Consider the following 18,867-nt stretch of genomic DNA (forward strand, 5'->3'; position numbering starts at 1 on the left):
TCACAGTCAGAGATGTTCCCTTTGTTCAGTTAGTAGTCTCATAATTTGAAACCTCAGCTTATCTTTATGCAACATTTGTCCAAGCAAAGTTGTGCAGACAGAAAAGTTATGCTATTTTGATTAAAACACCCAAACTAACAGTTTTTAGACTGAATCAGAGGGAAGACACTCAGGTGATCAGAGAGAGGGAGGAGTGGAGGAAAGGAGGAAGGAGGAGGAGGCGAGTCAGAGTATAAAGCCCAGCCGCTTGGCTTCAGCTGATACAGATGCTCAGATTTTCGACACACATAGATATCGCCTCTCACGACTTGTAGATCCTGTCGACCCGCTGAAAACAACAACATGCTTCGACGGTGAGTGGATGCCTGAGATTAGTTTTATCAACTTTATCATGACTGTTTATGACTTTTCTGAGTTTAAAATAACAAAACAAACGCTGTGTCACGGTCGTTTGCCCATCCCTAAAAGTTGATCGTCGAGGCGTGTGGGAACCTTGCCTCCACCTATTAGCTCACAGTGTTCTGCTCCAGGAAGTTTGAGTTCTTATGAGTCATCATCAGTCTCGTTTCCTTTTGATCTTTTCTTTCTTACTGTTTTTATTTCAGAGTCAGGATTTGAACTATGAAAACACATAAAATAGCCAATTAAAGAAGCTCATGTTTAAACAGTCTACCACTGAAGTGAAACATTTCGACCAAACTTATTTTTGGAGTGTAAGTCTCAACTGCTCTATGTGAATTTGCTTGTATTCTGACTTTTTAGGGATTTGTGGGGTCTTGAATAAAATCAACCGAAGGAGCATTCTTCTCATTGAAAACTCAACTCCATTAATTAAGCTAAAAGCATTTCCATGTCTTTGAACATCTGAGCTGGTTTTCTATTTCTCTCTATACGTTGGAAAAGAAGGGGCGCTTTGTTGGGGTCCCCCCCCCCCCCCCCCCACCCCCCCATTCCTCCTTTCTTCTGTAGGGAAACACAAAGACGCAGTCATACAAGCCTTCAGGCTGAAGGATGAGAACATACCTGAGATTTACCCACTGATAGCTTTTCTCAATGTTATTTAAATTATTTACCTCTTTAGGACCTTTAAATAACCAGCAAACCCTTCAAAAATCTTAAGAATTAATACCTTTATGGCTAAGAAATCAACTATTTCAATTTTTTTGACATAATATCTTAATTATATTTTAAAAAATCAGTTTATTTTTTAATTATCACAAAAGTAAAACAGCATTCAAACATGCTGCAGTCAAATCAGCTTGATCCTTTTGCATTAGAATCATTCTAATTTGCTTGCATTTGTTTCTAGGTATGTTGTGTTGCTGCTCTGTGGCCTCGCCACTGTCTCTCTGGCAGCGCCAGTCCATCGTAAGTCATGATGTCATCACCAACACCCTGTTTTATGCTCTCACTAAAGTCTGATCAACTGTACTCACTCTGGGATAGAAATTAAGAAATGTCTAAACAATAAAATAAGTCGCTTACATGATTTTTTTATTGTAGTGAATGTCGCATCGTTAAAATAAAATGTATCAGTTGAATATTAGCAGAATTTAATTATTAGCTATTCGGGTATTTCTAAACAAGCAAAATTATTGTTTAAATATTTTGATTTTTTCATGAAAAAAACATCTAATATAAATTCATTTTTATTCTACAGAGGATGTCGCCGGAGATGGTAAATATCAGTAATAAATTAACCATTTTGCTGTATTTAAGTAATTTACATCATGATTCATTTATTCATAAAAAAAACTTTAAAGCATAGTTACCGCCCCCTACAGTCTGCAGGTGTTATTGCTTTTGCTGTATTTATACCATTGTTTTTTCTGTAGAAAGAAGCGAAGCTCTTCTGGAAGACCTGAATGGTACACACACACACACACACACACACACACACACACACACACACACACACACACACACACACACACACACGCATGCACGCACACACGCACACATACACACACACACCTTTTATTAGAAAAAAGAAAGCAGATAGGTAACATTCCTGTTTGCCTTTTGTTTGCAGACATCCTCCTTTGTGTTTATATATATTTAGCATTTGCTGGTTAATTACAGATATTGTGTCTTTTCTTTTCTTTGTTTTTGTTATTAAACTGGCTTAGATGACCATGGCACAGAGATATCTTTAAGCAGCACTGAAGGTGAGATAAAGATTTTATGTGTGGCAGTCTAATGAAATCAAGAGAATATTATAGCTCTATTTCTTCTTCTGTGATTGTATATTTATAATTACTTCAAGTACAACCAAACCAACACTCTGTGCAAAATATTGTTTATTTTCATTTTAAGGTGAGTTTCTGCTTAAGCACTATGAACAATGATAATTTTCACTGTTCTAGAAGGTTTACTAAATGACCTTTGTATGGAAAAATTGTTTTTACATTCTGAAGAACTGATAAGTTAACAACCAGCCTGAGCAAGGCCAAGACAAAAGTGTTCTGCTATTGTCCTAAAACAGTTAAAATCAAAGTTGTATAGCTGATTAAAGCAAATACTGTTTTAGAAATCTTACAGTTGAACAAAAAGCAAAAACCTCAATTTTCTGATAAAGGACAAGCACCTCTATCTGGTCTCGACCCAAAGAAAAGCTCAAGTCTAAATAGTCCACAGTTGATGCCAAAGTTGTTTCAAATGAGCCACCCCCATCTTAGTTGTTCTGATCGATCACATAATCCACTCCACCACAATGATTGACCCATCAATCCATTAGAGCGCTGTGATTGGCCAACAATACTGACAGAGCGCTTTTATTGGCCCACCAAACAGATCGAGCGCTGCAATTGGCTCACCAAACCATTAGAGTGATGTGATTGGCTCACCAAACTTATAGAGCGCTGTGATTGGCCCAATAAACAGATAGAGAACTGTGATTGGCCCACTAAACCAAAAGAGCGCTGTGATTGGCCCAATAAACAGATAGAGAACTGTGACTGGTCCACTAAACCAAAAGAGTGATGTGATTGGCTCACCAAACCGATAGAGCGCTGTGACTGGCTCAATAAACAGATAGAGAACTGTGATTGGCCCACTAAACCAAAAGAGCGCTGTGATTGGCCCAATAAACAGATAGAGAACTGTGACTGGTCCACTAAACCAAAAGAGTGATGTGATTGGCTCACCAAACCGATAGAGCGCTGTGACTGGCTCAATAAACCGATAGAGTTCTGTGACTGGCCCACTAAACCAATAGAGTGATGTGATTGGCTCACCAAACCGATAGAGCGCTGTGACTGGCTCAATAAACAGATAGAGAACTGTGATTGGCCCACTAAACCAAAAGAGCGCTGTGATTGGCCCAATAAACAGATAGAGAACTGTGACTGGTCCACTAAACCAAAAGAGTGATGTGATTGGCCCACTAAACCAAAAGAGCGCTGTGATTGGCCCAATAAACAGATAGAGAACTGTGACTGGTCCACTAAACCAAAAGAGTAATGTGATTGGATCACCAAACCGATAGAGCGCTGTGACTGGCTCAATAAACCGATAGAGCGCTGTGACTGGCTCAATAAACCGATAGAGTTCTGTGACTGGCCCACTAAACCAATAGAGTGATGTGATTGGCTCACCAAACTGATAGAGCACTGTGATTGGCTCAATAAACCAATAGAGTGCTGTGATTGGCCAACAAAACTGACAGAGCGCTTTTATTGGCCCACCAAACCGATCGAGTGCTCTGATTGACCCACTAAACAAATAGAGTAATGTGATTGGCTTACCAAACTGATAGAGTGCTGTGATTGGCCCACTAAAGCAATAGAGCGCTGTGATTGGCCCACTAAACCAATAGAGTAATGTGATTGGCTTACCAAACTGATAGAGTGCTGTGATTGATTAGACATGAGACTGGTCTGGACTGCTGAGGCTCTAATGGAGCATGGCAAGACCAACATGCTTTGGCTAGTGTCTGTTTAGATGTCTAGGCTAGCATTCAGTGGTAATTTACATAACATTTTTATGAATATCAAAAGCAGTAGCACATTTTCTTTGACATGTCGTGCAAACTTAATGTTGGTTTAAAGATTGAGAAAATAATATTCACATAAACCACTGAAAATGTTAGGAACCTGATGCTTTGTCTTTTTGGACAAGCTTATTTATTTCTTTTTAGCTTGGGCCCACATTCAAAGTGTATTGCTTTTATCTTGTTTTTTTTTTTTTATTATTCCTTTCAATAGTGTAAAAGTTTTAACCTCCTGGTACCCAAAATTTTGTTTGGTATGCAATTTTTTTATTTCTCCTTATGAACAATAACAGTAATATAGAATAACCACTCTAAGATAAACAGACTAAGATTTTATAGTGCAAGAAGACAACGTCCACACAAAAGTTTTACGAGGAGTTAAGTTAGTTCCGTGAAATGCTGTAAATTTTTGGATATTTTAAAACGGCAGCAATGCATTCTGGTCTTGGCTGGACTCAGATTAGCTATTAGCTAATCACGTGTAGTCTTGTAAACTCCATTTCTCCAAACTGAGGCCATTCAGGGAGGTAACTACAAATGGGCAAGAAAATAATTTCTAATATTACAGAGAAATACAACAAAATTGGAAAAACGTTTCTTCAACAATACCTTTGGAGCCTTTTTTAGGCTGAACAGCTTTTTGCTGCTTCTATTCTATTCTATTCTATTCTATTCTATTCTATACTATTCTATAGTGACTAAGTTGTATGACCAATTTATTGATCATTTTTACCTGGGGAAAATACGTTATGAACCTTTTGAAAAAACTTCTGTTACATATTTATTTTCAGCTCTTTCGGAATCAGACGAGTCCACTCCCTCGCCAGGTATCTGATTCAGCTGACTAATCAATAAATGTATTGTTCCACAGTTGATTCACACAATGTTTTATTTTTCTGAAAAAAAATTCATTGTATTTATATATATATTTGGTCTCATTTAGGTGAACCAGACATTGATGAAGAAACTTCTGAAATAGAGACGCCACAAGGTGAGACAAAGTATAAATCACTTACAAATTCACCTCACGGCTGACCTGCTGATCTGTTCCCTTCCACAGAACAAGAGAACTCTGAATCACAAGGTGAGTTTTTAATTATTATTTCATCTTACTTGAAAATTTGTATTCATTTAAAATTTAAAATGTTGCAAATTCTCGCTCTATTTTCCTAATGTACATTTGCTGAGTTCAATTCTTAATCCTGTTATTTTTGTTGGTGAAATTAATCAGACACCAGCGATGGAGGAACTTCCAACATGGACAGCTTGGACGGTGCGACAAAAGAATAACTTCTTTTATTTACTTTGCGAAAAGAACAGAACATCCTGGACTCACTCAGCAAAACCCTGGACCCAGAACCAGTAGAACTCTTTACACACACGTCCACACCCACTTATTAATGTTTAAAGACTAACTGTAAAGATCTCCAACTGAAAAGAGAGCTTAACTTATAGGATCACACCCTTAACATCAACATCCTTTTGCACATAAAGGAATAAATAACTATAACAACAAAGGCATTTTTTTATTATTTGTTTAAAATTAATTATTTAAGATTGAAATCCTAAAGATCAAACGCAGATCATACTTCAACACATTTTGCAGTAATTTTAGTGAAACATCATAAAAGAATATTAACATTCCTGTTTCCATTAGAGTCCACAGATGCTACAGATGATAACCAGGGTGACTCGGATGACCTCTTGTCAAAAACAGAAGGTAACTCTTCATTTTGTTTACTTGTTTATGTCTTTGTCCATTAAAGAAGACCCTGTCTGCTCATCTGTGGTTGTAACTGCTTTTATGTTGCAGATTCTGAGACAACTGAATCACAAGGTAAATGTGCTTTTATTTTTGCAATTTGGTGAATTATTAACTTCTCAGATTTATAATGTATTCCATTGCATAATTTAATCAATGTAAAGAGCAAAGAAAACATTGTAATTTTAAAATAGAAGTTTGCAACAAAAGTTTTTGTTTTGTACACCAACAAGATGAAGAATTTTTGCAGAGTGAAAAAATTCTAAACAATAGTTTATGAACTAATAAAAATGTGCCCGTAGTATAAAACTTTTGAGCAACCTAATGAAAATTATTCTTATTAGCTGTCAAAAGCATTAACCATTAAAGATACAATATGTAGGAATTTTATTGCCCAAAAATTCCAATGGCTTGCTGTGTGGTCATTAAAGTAATCTGAAAACAGTCTATGGTCTAAAGCATGTAGGAAGGAAGGTTGCACTGAAACAGACCTCATTCTCAGTCGGCTGTCAGTTTGTTTTCTTTCAAAATGGCCAAAGAGGGATGTAGTGTTTGTTTACAATCTGTGAGCCCGCGGAGTTGCAGAGTTTGCACCAGCTAGTGCTGCCGCGTTTGCATTTGTAATTCGACACTGGCTAACAAAATGCAGCAGTATTTTGTAAAGAACTAAGCCGGTAACAGGAGCGACCCAGAAGTTGTTCCTTGTACCACTAAGAAATTACTACATCTTTTTGTTTGACACTAATATCAGATAAAGAAGGCTAGAGGCTAATTTTGAGCTAACTTTAAGCTGACAATGCTACTGGTGAATTAGAAAAAATTGTCAGATCTAAAATTATCTCAAGCTACTTTTTCATCTACCAACACCTTTATATTATAAACTTACTGTGTATGACTCATTTTCACTCGACATCTAGAATCCTCTGGAAGTGAGCCATAGCTGGCAAAAGCCATGAAACTCACAGAACAGGAGAGAGAAAGTTTGTTGTGCAAATGGGATACAGTAACCACATTTAACCACAGGTTGACATTCGTACTTCATTTTTACATCAGCCACCATTAAACCCCCATGTGGGGGGATGTTTAGGCTGTTAGTGTAAATTCAACTTCATGTCAGTAATGAAACAATATTAATATGAATATTGTCATTAGACTCCACAGATCAGAGCACCAACTCTCACCAAGAAACTGAAGATAACCATTTTGTTCATTTTACCTGCTGATGTCTTCACCTGCTTACATACCTGCCTGCTCACCTGTCTATGTGTTTACCTGTGTTTGTGTTTCAGACTCTGACGACCAGAGTGACTCATCAGGTTGGTGAACATTTAGAGTCATTGCAGCTAATAAAACTGCTGCATATCTAGTAAAAATGCATTTTTTCTTTAATTTGATGGATGACAGCAACCAAACCGATGGTAAGTGCTCTGCTCACCAGTCCCAAGAAACTTAAGACTTTGTAACTGTGCCTCTCAAAAGCAAAGAGAAAAGTGAGAATGTGTTGAGAGTAATATCAAAATGTCGAGGAATAAGGCCTAGTCCACACGTAGCCGGGTTTTTTTAAAAACGAATATCCGCCCCTCCAAAAACTTGCATCCACACCACCTCGTTTTAAAAAATAAACTCTGTCCACACGTACCCGGATAAATACGTTGTTAAGGACATGCCAGACCTGTAGGCGGCAGTACTTCCCCCGTTCTTAACCTCGTCCTTCATCTGTGGTCTTCCGCAAGGAGCAGTAATTCCGCTTGCAAAAGCAAACAAGCAAAAAGCGCTTGGACAATTGATAAAGCGAGCGCAGCTCTGAGGGCGTCCATGCTATCGGCTAGTGTAAACACAGGTCGCACACGTGATGTCAGCATTTTTTGTCGCGGAAAGTGACGTTGCGGACCTTAAAACTCCGGTTTTGTCCGTCCACACGCAGACACCCAAAACGGAGAAAACGCAGATCTTCACTTTGGCCGGAGTTTTTAAAAAGATCCGTTTTCGTGTGAAAAAACTCCGTTTTCGTGTGGATGACAGGCCAAAACGTAGAAAAATATCTACGTTTTGGCAGATCCCCGGCTACATGTGGACAGGGCCTAAGTCAAAATGTTCAGAAAACAAGAAAAAAATTCTTCTGTTTTTTTTTTGTTTGTTTTTGTTCAATGAGTTCTGGGTTTGATTTACCTAAATAAACTAGGGTTAGGGTTAGATTACAAGATGGAGGCTTTCAACTATTTCTGTGGCAGCGTCCAAGTCAAAGAACTTCCTTTAGCCCTTCACAATAAGTCCAATATATACACAATAGTTCAACTTGTAAAATAGTCTTGTTTTGTTTAATGACGCAGCATCAGTGCTTCCTTTTAGTATACTATCTGATCACTTGTTTATTTTTTTTTTACCTGTGTGTGCATTTCAACTGTACCAGAGTCAGTGGAGAAAAGTGACGAATCAGGTGAGTTTTTCTTTTCTCTGCAAGTTTAAATAATTGTTTACTTTTCTAGTATAATGTATTCTTTATATGTTTTAGATTTGAAATGTTAAATTGTGTTTTTTTGTATTTTTTTTTTGTGACAAAGAGAATGTCTGGCTGGATGAGCAAGGTGAGAGAACAGTGACAACAGAAGGACATCAATATGGTCAAGTTACTGGTCATTTCTTTCTAAAACCCACTTGTATGTTTTTCTTTCATTCCTCAGAGTCAGACACAGATGAACAATCCTGTGAGTCTCAAGATCAACTTAGAATGTTTTCCAAAAAAATTCTACTTTTATTTTCCATTTTGAAAAAATGCACCCAGTTCCTGGAATGTCACATAATTATTGATCGTTTGTTTTTATTTTTCTCTAAGCTCCTCCTGAAGGCAGCGACACCCCCTCAGGTCAGATTGTGTGTGTGTGTGTGTGTGTGTGTGTGTGTGCGTGCGTGCGTGCGTGCGTGCGTGCGTGTGTGTGTGTGTGTGTGTGTGTGTATTTAAGATGTCAATTACAGCCTAAGTGAAAACCAGCATGTATTTACCAAAACTAATGCTGAGAATAAATTAAAGCAATATTTCATGTTGAGTGGCCCTGAAACTCCATGATAGGTTTAATTGAAAAGATAACAAACTTTTAAAATCTGATATGCTAGGTTGCTTTATCAATGATCTCCTTTAGAGGAAGCAAATTCTTTTTTTACATTTTGACAAGCTAACAGCTAGTCACAGTCGGACTGGTTCCAAACATTTGTGCCATCTATAAGCGTGTCTAATTTCAAAATGTTCAAACTATTTAATTTTAGTTCTATTGATCATCAATATTTTCTGCATTACAGTCATTTCCATTGAATTCTCATTGATTGTGAAGTAATTAGCCATGGAGCAAGCTACTTTGCAGCTCAATGTGTTGGAATGTCATGATATGTTTGCCAAAATCATCATGTAATGTGAAACTGTAAAATCGTGTTTTCATACACCACTATCGCATTTTAGTGACTAGAGTGAGTTTTAAACAGAAAATTTGTTGGGATTAGCCAGTAGCTTGTCTGGTTGGTCGTAACTCATCTTTATTTCTCCAAACTAAAGCCATTCAAAGAGCCATCTATAACCAGTAAAATGTTTATTTTTTCATAACTCAAATTCTGAAATCAATTCAAATTACTTGAATTGTGTTTTTACCCATATTTGGGAATCATAAAGCTGTTTTATTGGTGAAATGTTATTTTTATTCTACAGAGACCAATGAGTCCTATGAAATGCTCGAAGGTAATCAATCATGTTGTGTGTGTATGTGTGTGTGTGTGTTCCGTCTTTTTATATTTTTGTTAAAAAAACTGTGAAACTAATTTCACATCTCAGAAGCCTTTAAAATAAACCTGCTGTTTGTATTTCTGTTTTATTTAGATGTGAACCAGAGTCAGGAAGAGAGTGATGAATCCAGCTTAGGTAAATATGCTCTGGATTCACTCACAAGCTGTCTGATATAAACTTTTCATGTCACTAAGTAAATAGATTAATCAAAAAACTAATCATGTGATGGTTGTCAGCACATTTGTGTAACAAAATCTCTCTCCTTGTCCAACATGGTTGATTTTACAGAAAACTCTGACATATCCGAGGGTAAGTGTATTTTTATTCCTCCTTCATCGACCTCTGGTTTCCTTCTTCCTTCTTCATTCAAGTGTCACATCTCAGAAGAGATAAAAGGCAGGAATGAAGAATTAAATGGATGATTATTGAATGTTTTTCCTCGCACAATAAATCGGAAGTTAAAATGTCTGATTGGTGAAAATCCAGCACAGGTGTGACATGTTTTAAAACATTAAAATCCGTGTTTTCGGCTCTAACATCCTTACTGTAGTTTTGTCTTTCCCTCCCTTTAGACTTTATTAATTCACTTATATGCTGTCAGACTACAAAAATGATTCAACTCTCTGTATGCCCTATATTTGAACTGCTTTAAATTTACTAATTTATGCTCATAGGAATCATCTAAAAAAAGTGAAAGTAATTAAAATAATCATACGGTTTTGTCAAACGTTAATTTGGGTTATTTCCATAGATGACTCATTTAGTCTAAATGGAAAGTCAGTGTATTATTACTGCTGAAAATGGATCCAATAAAACTGTTGACATATCTAATTAAAGCTGCTAAAGCGAATCAGCAAACAAGCTAGGTTTCTTCACTGGTCCCGCGTTCACTGGAACAGGAACCCGCATTGCTGAAAACGAAAGAGTGCTAAACACCAGTCGCCATTTTCTGGGCCCAAACGTCTTTTATCGTCTGTGACTTCAAATGTTCTTTTTCATGACTCCAGTAGTTTCTAAATTAAAATGACATCAAAAACAAAAATTTAAAGCTTTTATTAATTTTCTAATCTGTTTCAGATTCTCAATTGTTAAGATTGGCTGCTTGCTTACCATTTGAGTGTGCAGGAAACAGCCGTTTCTTCCTTTATCTTATTTTTAAATATTCTACACAAAAGAACTGATGCATGATTGGTTGACAAGAAATTTGAAGAATGGGTCGTTTCTTCACCTTTGAGACTTATGGTTTTGAAAAAGGCCAGTGAGCTGATTTTAAATGGGCACAAATAATATTTTCATTTATTTAGATGATATAATCCACCCAGATCATTTAACCTTGTGGAGAAACACATCTGAAAAGCTCTTTTTTTTTCATAATTTTTCTGAATGGTGTGAAGCATTGTTGATCCCAGATGTTCCTGATCCGGTAGATTCTCATCAGCCCTTGCAACTTTATGAACTGTGGGTTTCTTAAGGATACATTTTAAAGCCCATTGAGAATATTTGCTTGAGTGACTAATTGGCTGTATGAGATTATTATATAACATTTTTTATATTATGCATTATAACAATCAGCATTGTTATAATAGGCTTCTCTTCTCTATCTGTGCACATGTGATTGTGCATGTGTAAGTTTTTTTATTTATTGTTGTTTTTGTTTTTTTGCAATTGTGATCTTTTTGTCTTGTGTTTTTGGGCCCTTGTATGATCTTGTTCATTCAGTTATCGCCTAAATCCCATTCCCGTAGGGGAGAACTGAGACAAAGATCAAAGGGTAAATTGAGAGTTTTGCTTTGTGGCTTACTCCTTTACTGCAAGAGACCGGTTAAGCATCACTGCAAACACTGCCCCAATCCGCCTGTCCCTCCTTCCCTCACTCCCTAATAAGACCCTGAGGTACTTAAAGAGCAAGTCACCCCCAAATCAACTATTTTTTTCTGATAAACTATATAAATGTGTGTCTAATCATGCTGCAGACACGTGTAATCAATAGTTTTGCACTTTAGTGCATTTTAGTTACAATTTAAATTTTCTGCCTGAAACTGTCAGTGTTGTGCCGTTGTCAAGTAAAAACTCTGCACTGGATTTGAATTTAAATCTGCCACCGCTATTGGCTAAGAGGTATGCTATGATGTAAACTGGTACATTATGATGTCACAATGTCGTGAGTGTGTGTATTTGTTAGTGGCTCCACCCTCTCGGTCTGCTAGGCAACAGCATTTGTTGCATTTTTCAAACATGAAGTGGGAGTGAAGTACGCTTCTTGTAAGAGGTGACTTGCTCTTTAAGCTCCCCCACTTGAAATAGGCCCTCACCCCAACCTGAAATTGGCTATACAAATCTGGCTGCAAGAAGATGAACATCATAGCTTGACATTAATAATTAATAATTAATACATTATCCATCCTCTTGGGGAAATTATTCTCTGCATTTGAATAACCTTTGGAAGAGTGGGCTGTTACCTGTACATTGCTGAAAGAACATCTTTCAAGGTTTGGTATCTTTGGGATCGAACTACTCCCTCTGTTCAGCCATGGTGGCCCTTGATGGAACTAAGGCCTAGTCCACACGTAGCCGGGTTTTTTTTAAAAATGAATATCCGCCCCTCCAAAAACTTGCATCCACACCACCTCGTTTAAAAAAAAAACTGTCCACACATACCCGGATAAATACGTTGTTAAGGACATGCCAGACCTGTAGGCGGCAGTACTTCCCCCGTTCTTAACCTCGTCCTTCGTCTGTGGTCTTCCGCAAGGAGCAGTAATTCCTCTTGCAAAAACAAACAAGCAAAAAGCGCTTGGACAATTGATAAAGCGAGCGCAGCTCTGAGGGCATCCATGCTGTCGGCTAGTGTAAACACAGGTCGCACACGTGATGTCAGCATTTTTTGTCGCGGAAAGTGACGTTGCGGACCTTAAAACTCCGGTTTTGTCTGTCCACACGCAGACACCCAAAACGGAGAAAACGCAGATCTTCACTTTGGCCGGAGTTTTTAAAAAGATCTGTTTTCTTGTGAAAAAACACAGTTTTCATGTGGATGACAGGCCAAAACATAGAAAAATATCTACGTTTTGGCAGATCCCCGGCTACATGTGGACAGGGCCTTAGAAAACCAAATCATCTGAAAAAAAGCAAAAAGGAGAGCCTCCTGTCTCCAAACTCTTCCCCCTCCACCTCACGGTTGCATCTAGAAATTTTGTTGATAAAGGTAATGAACAGAATTGGTGACAAAAGGCAGCCCTGGCAGAGTCAAACCCTTACTGGTAAAACGCTTATTCCTTTGTGCTTGTACTGAATGGCCTTTAATACAGGGCCATCCACCCCATACTCCCTGAGTGCCCTCCACAAGGTGCCCCTCGGGACATAGTCATGAGCCGTCTCCAGATCCACATTAGCTGCGATCCCATTAGGAGTTCCAGGAAATTTGGGGGGGGGGGGTGAAAGTGACAGGGAAAAGTTGCTGACTCGGTTCTCTTTGCCATTGTGTCTACAGTCGAAATCAGTCCTTTCAGAACTTTGCCGTCAACTGACGTTTGACTGTGACGTCAATTTTGCGACTGTTTCAGCGGTGACTGACATCACTGAAGGGTGCCGAAACACATCCATGGACATTGATAACATTAAAAAGGCTTTTATTCTATCTAAGTACGCCATATTTTAATCTATTCAGGGGACCAGGAGAGCAGCAGTGTGATGTAAAATGCAGCAGTTAATGACCAGAGAGAATCTGTTTTTAATGGGCTCTGTTGGAGACCACAAATTGACCCAAATTATGGCTTTGTAGAGGGATTTCTGCCTAATTTTATGGTGTTGGGAGTTTAGAAATGGCATTTATGCCAGCAACTCTTCCAATTTTACAAATTGCAGTTGTTTGGTGGTCTGCTGAAGTAATTTTCTACTGAGTTGCAACCAATCAGCATGAGTTAACCACAAGCCCCACCCAGCAAATCTATCGAGCCATTCTGAGGACATACCCAAGTTCAAGTACTCGGTTGAACCCTGAAATGGCCTGGAAAGTGGCCTGCCCAGAGAAATGAAGACACAAGAATACCGTAAATAAGATTACCCAGAAGTTTTGACAATGGAACTGTGTGGTTTGGTAAACTCATATCACCTTTACCGAACCCTAGCATGTGTAAATAGCTGTTCCAGGGTTCCACAGCTAGAATAAAACCCACATTGCTCCTCCTCAATTGAGATTCAGCTACCGACTGGACCCTCCCCTCCAGCATCTTGGAGTAGATTTTACCAGGGAGGCCAGTGAGTGTGATCCCTACCTTGCAAACGGTCAACGTCACATGGACGTGTAGATCATGTCTATATTGAGTTCGTCTGTCCAGACCACGTCTGTAGGACGTCCAAACTAGGTCTTTGCACATGTGGGTATAGTTGGAACACACTCTTTGGTCTCTTTCTTAAAAATGAGGACCACCTCCCAAGTCTTCCACTCCACAGGCCTCACCCCTGTTGTCCACACAGTGTTGCAGAGGGGTGTCAACCAAGACAGTCCTACAACATCCATAGCCTTGAGACACCTAGGATGGATCTTTTAAACCCCTGGAGCTCCACCATTGCTTAGATGTTTCATTGCCTTTGTGACTTCTGCTCCAGGGACTGGTCGATCCACCACTTTGTCCCACAGCTCTGTTTTGTCACTGGAATACATTTAGTTGGGAATTGAAGAGCTATTCAGCATATTCCTTTCACTGTCCATCTACATTTTCTGTCAGCAGCTCCCCGTCTACACTTTAAACAGTGTGTGTTTGTTTCCGCCTTTCCCCCTGGAAACGCAGATCAGTTACCGCCATATTTAAAATCTGAAAGTTAGTCTGTTAATTGGAAAATGTACCAAAGATCATTTCGAGGATTTGGACAAGCTCTTATATACATTATCCATTTTTGATCCACAGATTCTGAGGACAATGATGCCAATTCATCAGAACCCTCTGAAGTTAGAGGGTTGGATGCAGATCATTTTTCTGAGGATCTGAAAACAAGCGAGAAAGAAGAGCAGACAGACGAGCCCGATTTACCAGAAGACCCAGAGGAGCCAATTACCGAGGACTCAAGTTCTCCAGAGCAGTCAGAGGAGCTTCAATCAACAAAAGAGATTCAGGAGCAGTCTGAGGAGTCCAATGAGTCTAAGGTGTCTGATGCAACAGAAGAGTCTGATGAGTCCAATGAGTCTAAGGTGTCTGAGGTGTCTGATGCCACAGAAGAGTCTGAGGAGTCCAAAGAGTCTAAGGTGTCTGAGGTGTCTGATGCAACAGAAGAGTCTGATGAGTCCAGTGAGTCTAAGGTGTCTGAGGTGTCTGATGCCACAGAAGAGTCTGAGGAGTCCAAAGAGTCTAAGGTGTCTGGGAAGCCTGAAGATGAAACATCAGAGGTTAATCAGGGAAATTATGAAGAGAAGGCTAGAAGACAAGAATCAGAGATGATTGACAGTGAAAGTGACAGCGATGATGATGATAGCACGATAAAACACCCTGGTCAACATCCAAATTCTGAGGCCACCGACGAAAAGGATGACAGCCAGGACTCTGACAGTGATGAGATCAGTACAGCAGTACCCACAACTGCACACCCAACTTTACCCTCAACTGCAGGTAAAAAGTAACGGCTGAAGGGTCAAGATGCCCCTTTACAGAAAATAAAGAATTTTTAAAATCTGCACAGATTGAGAGAAAAAAGAACAAAAAGATTTGAGAAAATAATCAAAAATTGTTATTTTTTGTTTCAAAATATACATAACATTAGAGTTAGTTAACATTACAGGTCAAAAATTTATTTTTAGATTAACATGCTAAAGGTGGGCAGCTTTTGTTTGTAATTTTTCACAGGAAGTGTCCGTTTTCTCTAAAATATTAAGGAACTATTGTAGCCATTTCAAAGTGTAATTCTGTGTAAAAGTAAAAAATGATAATACACAGTTATGTTTCCCGAGAAGCCTCTGCACAGAGAAATAGGTCTTACATGACTGATGAGCTAACAGCTACTTCAAACCAGCCAATATCAAATGTTTTTGCCACCATCTTGTTACCATGCAAAAAAAGTGTCTGAATGCTAATTAAAGTTGTAACAGAGATGCTAATGAGTCACTTCTTGTTGCAGTGCCAACTCCACCCCCTGACACTAAGCCCCCCACCATCCCAGGTAGTAAAATCCTTCTCACTGTGATGTGGATCAGAAAAACACATTTTTAAAACTTTGAAAATTTGAATTTCTAAATATATATATTTTTTCCAATAGCTTAAGAAGCGCAGCCTCTGAACTGTGGATGCTCACCAACAGGTAACCACACTTTGTCTCCTTACTCAACACTAGAGTTTTAAATTTAAACAATAAAAATAAAAATTAAAAAAAATCAGTTCCATTTCATTTCATTTAAAGGCGCAATAAGTAAGAATGAAGCAGGAGCGACATCTTGTGGTCAAATTAGGTTACCGCAGCTCATTTTTATAAATAAAAGGTTACTTTCTCACCATCGTTCTGTGAATGTCATGGCTGTTGTCAGTTACAGATCAGTGCCAAAAGATTATAGATGACAGTCGAAAATGAGTCATACACATTTGATAAGTAGATAATACATTGTCATAGCTGCTGTCAGCACTCTTGGGTGTTTTACAGTAATAAGCACTTACTACACTTATTTACCATAATATATGACCAGTATTAGAGGAAGTGTGGTTGTTTGCCGGCTTGCTGTCAGCTTGCTGTTATAGTTCTGAACTACTCAATGAAGCACATGTGGGGGAATCCTGATCCCTCGAGGGCCGCTATCCAGCAAGTTTTAATTGTTAGACTGCTTCAACTCACCTGATATTAATCAGGTGATTAACAGGATGCAGCAGAGCTTAATGATCTCCTTAAAAGGTGAACCAACCACTGAATTAGGTGTGTTATATCAAAGAAACAACTAAAACATGCAGGATACCGGCCCTAAAGGACCAGGGTTCCCCACCCCTGCATTAAAGGAAGTAAAACGCCACAGTTGACTCATTAACTCATTCACTGCCATTGATGACTAAAGTCGTCATTTGCATTTTTTTACCGTTTGGGCATCAGAACGAGCCCCCACGCTGAGAGAACAAACATCTCAGCTCTGAAGCCGATCTTTATCCGCATACATCACACGTCACATGATCAGGAAGCAGAACATCCATGTGTTAGGAGATCGTTTTGGGCCGTTCCTGTATAAAAAAAAAGTGAGGGGCGAACCGGAAAAGCGTCTGAAGATCACAATTGAACAATGGATTATGAAAGAATGGATAACACTCGAAACATGCAGATTCTTCCTGATGTAAGAGATGAGTCTCAGCTTTGTTTTAGTTGTTTTGGCGTCGACATCATGCTAGCGCGCAACGTTCTGTGACTCTTAAAAAAACAGTAAAAAGGTGAGAAACACTGGCAGCGAAGGCCTTTAGCGATCAGGAAACGGCTGGCAGTGAATGAGTTAATTACTTCTCACAGACATTTCACAGTTATATTTAGTTGCTGGTAATTGAAAAAATAGATTCACATATTTTTAGAGCTGACTATTTGCTTCTAATTCATTGTTGCTATTGTTAACTCAACATTAGCTTCCAGCCTTCTTCACTTGATAGAGTAAAACAAAAATATACCATGGCTACTTAGGGGTACTAGGAATAACTTCTGGGTCACTCCTATTTACTGGCTTTGGTTCTTTAAACAACTCTGGAGCTTTTTTGGTGTGCTGGTGTCAAATTACAAATACTGACGCAGCAGCGCCTGCCAGCGTAGACTTGGCAACCCTGTGGTATCACAGATTAAAGACCACATCACTCTTTAGCCATTTTGAAGGAGGAAAACTGACAACCGTTCCAGGCTGAGAAAGAAATCTGTTTCTATGTAACGTTCCTTTCAACATGATTGAGACATTAGATTGCTTTGAGGTTATTTCACTTTAGAGTTCTTACATATTGCTCCTTTAAATCATGATGTTCAGGTTACTGAAGAACTTTGGAACAAAGTGAAGTTAAAAAGGTGTTTTTCTGTTGTTTCCAGACAGAACGAAGCCCACAGCCTCCACAGTGGACTACGATTGCCATGACAAAAAGCTAAACTGCATCTGAATTTCTGCTTCCTGTTTGTCTGGAGTTTCCACAGCTTTTTTTTTTCCTGATTTTTTTTTGTTGTTGTTGCGAGCTGCTTTAGGATTAAAGATAAATATTATAATAAATGTGTCTTCCTCCTTTTCTCCAGCTGAATCTCTGATGTGTTCTCTCTTTTTTTAACTCTAACTCACCCTTTTTTTCCATTGCCTGTTTGTTTGCGGAAACATTAAACCAGCTGCTGATCTCAGATCTGCTCTGTGTGTGTCTGATTTCACACATTAACGTGTACATCGTTTACTTTACAAACATTAATGATTATTTTTGAAAGAAAATGAGGGATGACCGGTCAACGATTGTACACAAGAAACGGCTAATAAAGTTTGAATTGTCAGAAACTCCTTGAGTCTTTCGTTTTTCCGTGCTCAGCATGTTTCTGTCAACTAGCCTATTTGTTGTTTCTCTATATATTCTTAAAGATATTTGCTAGTAACCATGATATCTGAGTCATTTATTTGTCATTTTGTAGGGGGCCAGTAACATTTTGAAAATAAATTATGCTAAGACAGATAAGAAGAAAATGTTTTAGCTAATTAGAAATATACTTATATAATTTACTACTATACATAACACAATAATACTGTCTTTAGGACTTTTTTGTTTAGTTTTTTAAAGTAAATCATGTCCCAGAATTATTATTATTATAAAAATGTAACATTGTAGCAAGAATTTTTAACTATTAATATTATTCATGAAATTTAAGAAAATATAAAAATCCCTCAAATGGAATTTTATAATTATAGGAGAACATTTTTCTTATAATTTGAATTTAAATTATATTCTTTCAGTACAAATATAAAAGTAATCCTCAGTTTCTCAAGTGACCTGACTTTTAGATGTCCACTGATGCTGCAACTGCTAATAATGAATTGAATAAACACTTATTGTTGCTTTTTTATTATATTTTTTGCTAGATTTTTGCACAAAAAAACAACAACATATTTTTAAGGAAAATTAAAAAATGTGTTCAATAACTCAAAACAAAGATTTTTTTTAAATAAAGCCATTCTTGTCTAACAAGTCTGATTTTTAGGCGTAAACCTTGTAATGAAGGGGTTTCTTTAAATAGACATCCATCTATTTGAGCTTATACAGTAAACCCCGGATTTGTTCCTTATTGAGAAAGATCTGGTCAGACTGGATTCCTGATGTTTAAGTTTTCCAACAGCTGCTGCTCATCTACATTCTTCCACATCGCACCCTGAGAAGCATAACG

At 38.1% G+C, this 18,867-nt stretch overlaps 1 protein-coding gene across 2 annotated transcripts; it reads left to right on the forward strand.

Moving 5' to 3' along the window:
- Positions 1-227: 227 nt before the first annotated feature.
- Positions 228-17,989, forward strand: stm (starmaker). Of its 2 annotated transcripts, XM_054745049.2 has the most exons (23): positions 228-353; positions 1,310-1,368; positions 1,661-1,678; positions 1,836-1,868; positions 2,130-2,168; positions 4,783-4,818; positions 4,935-4,982; positions 5,052-5,075; positions 5,223-5,264; positions 5,649-5,711; positions 5,805-5,828; positions 7,043-7,069; positions 8,164-8,190; positions 8,315-8,338; positions 8,435-8,458; positions 8,587-8,616; positions 9,448-9,477; positions 9,616-9,657; positions 9,811-9,831; positions 14,430-15,125; positions 15,631-15,672; positions 15,769-15,810; positions 17,545-17,989. In XM_054745049.2, the coding sequence occupies exons 1-22, from the start codon at positions 343-345 to the stop codon at positions 15,771-15,773; spliced, it is 1,365 nt and encodes a 454-aa protein (XP_054601024.1). In that variant the 5' UTR covers positions 228-342; the 3' UTR covers positions 15,774-15,810; positions 17,545-17,989. The 2 variants fall into 2 exon arrangements, with proteins under 2 accessions (XP_054601024.1, XP_054601025.1); XM_054745050.2 differs by lacking the exon at positions 9,448-9,477.
- Positions 17,990-18,867: the final 878 nt, after the last annotated feature.

This window comes from Nothobranchius furzeri, chromosome 19 (genome assembly GCF_043380555.1).
Source record: "Nothobranchius furzeri strain GRZ-AD chromosome 19, NfurGRZ-RIMD1, whole genome shotgun sequence".
Taxonomy (NCBI): domain Eukaryota; kingdom Metazoa; phylum Chordata; class Actinopteri; order Cyprinodontiformes; family Nothobranchiidae; genus Nothobranchius; species Nothobranchius furzeri.

Excerpts from the sequence above, each read along its gene's own strand:
- stm (XM_054745049.2), top strand. Across the intron at positions 4,819-4,934 it reads CGAGTCCACTCCCTCGCCAG|GTGAACCAGACATTGATGAA; the intron begins GTATCTGATTCA and ends GGTCTCATTTAG. Across the intron at positions 15,126-15,630 it reads AACTTTACCCTCAACTGCAG|TGCCAACTCCACCCCCTGAC; the intron begins GTAAAAAGTAAC and ends TTCTTGTTGCAG.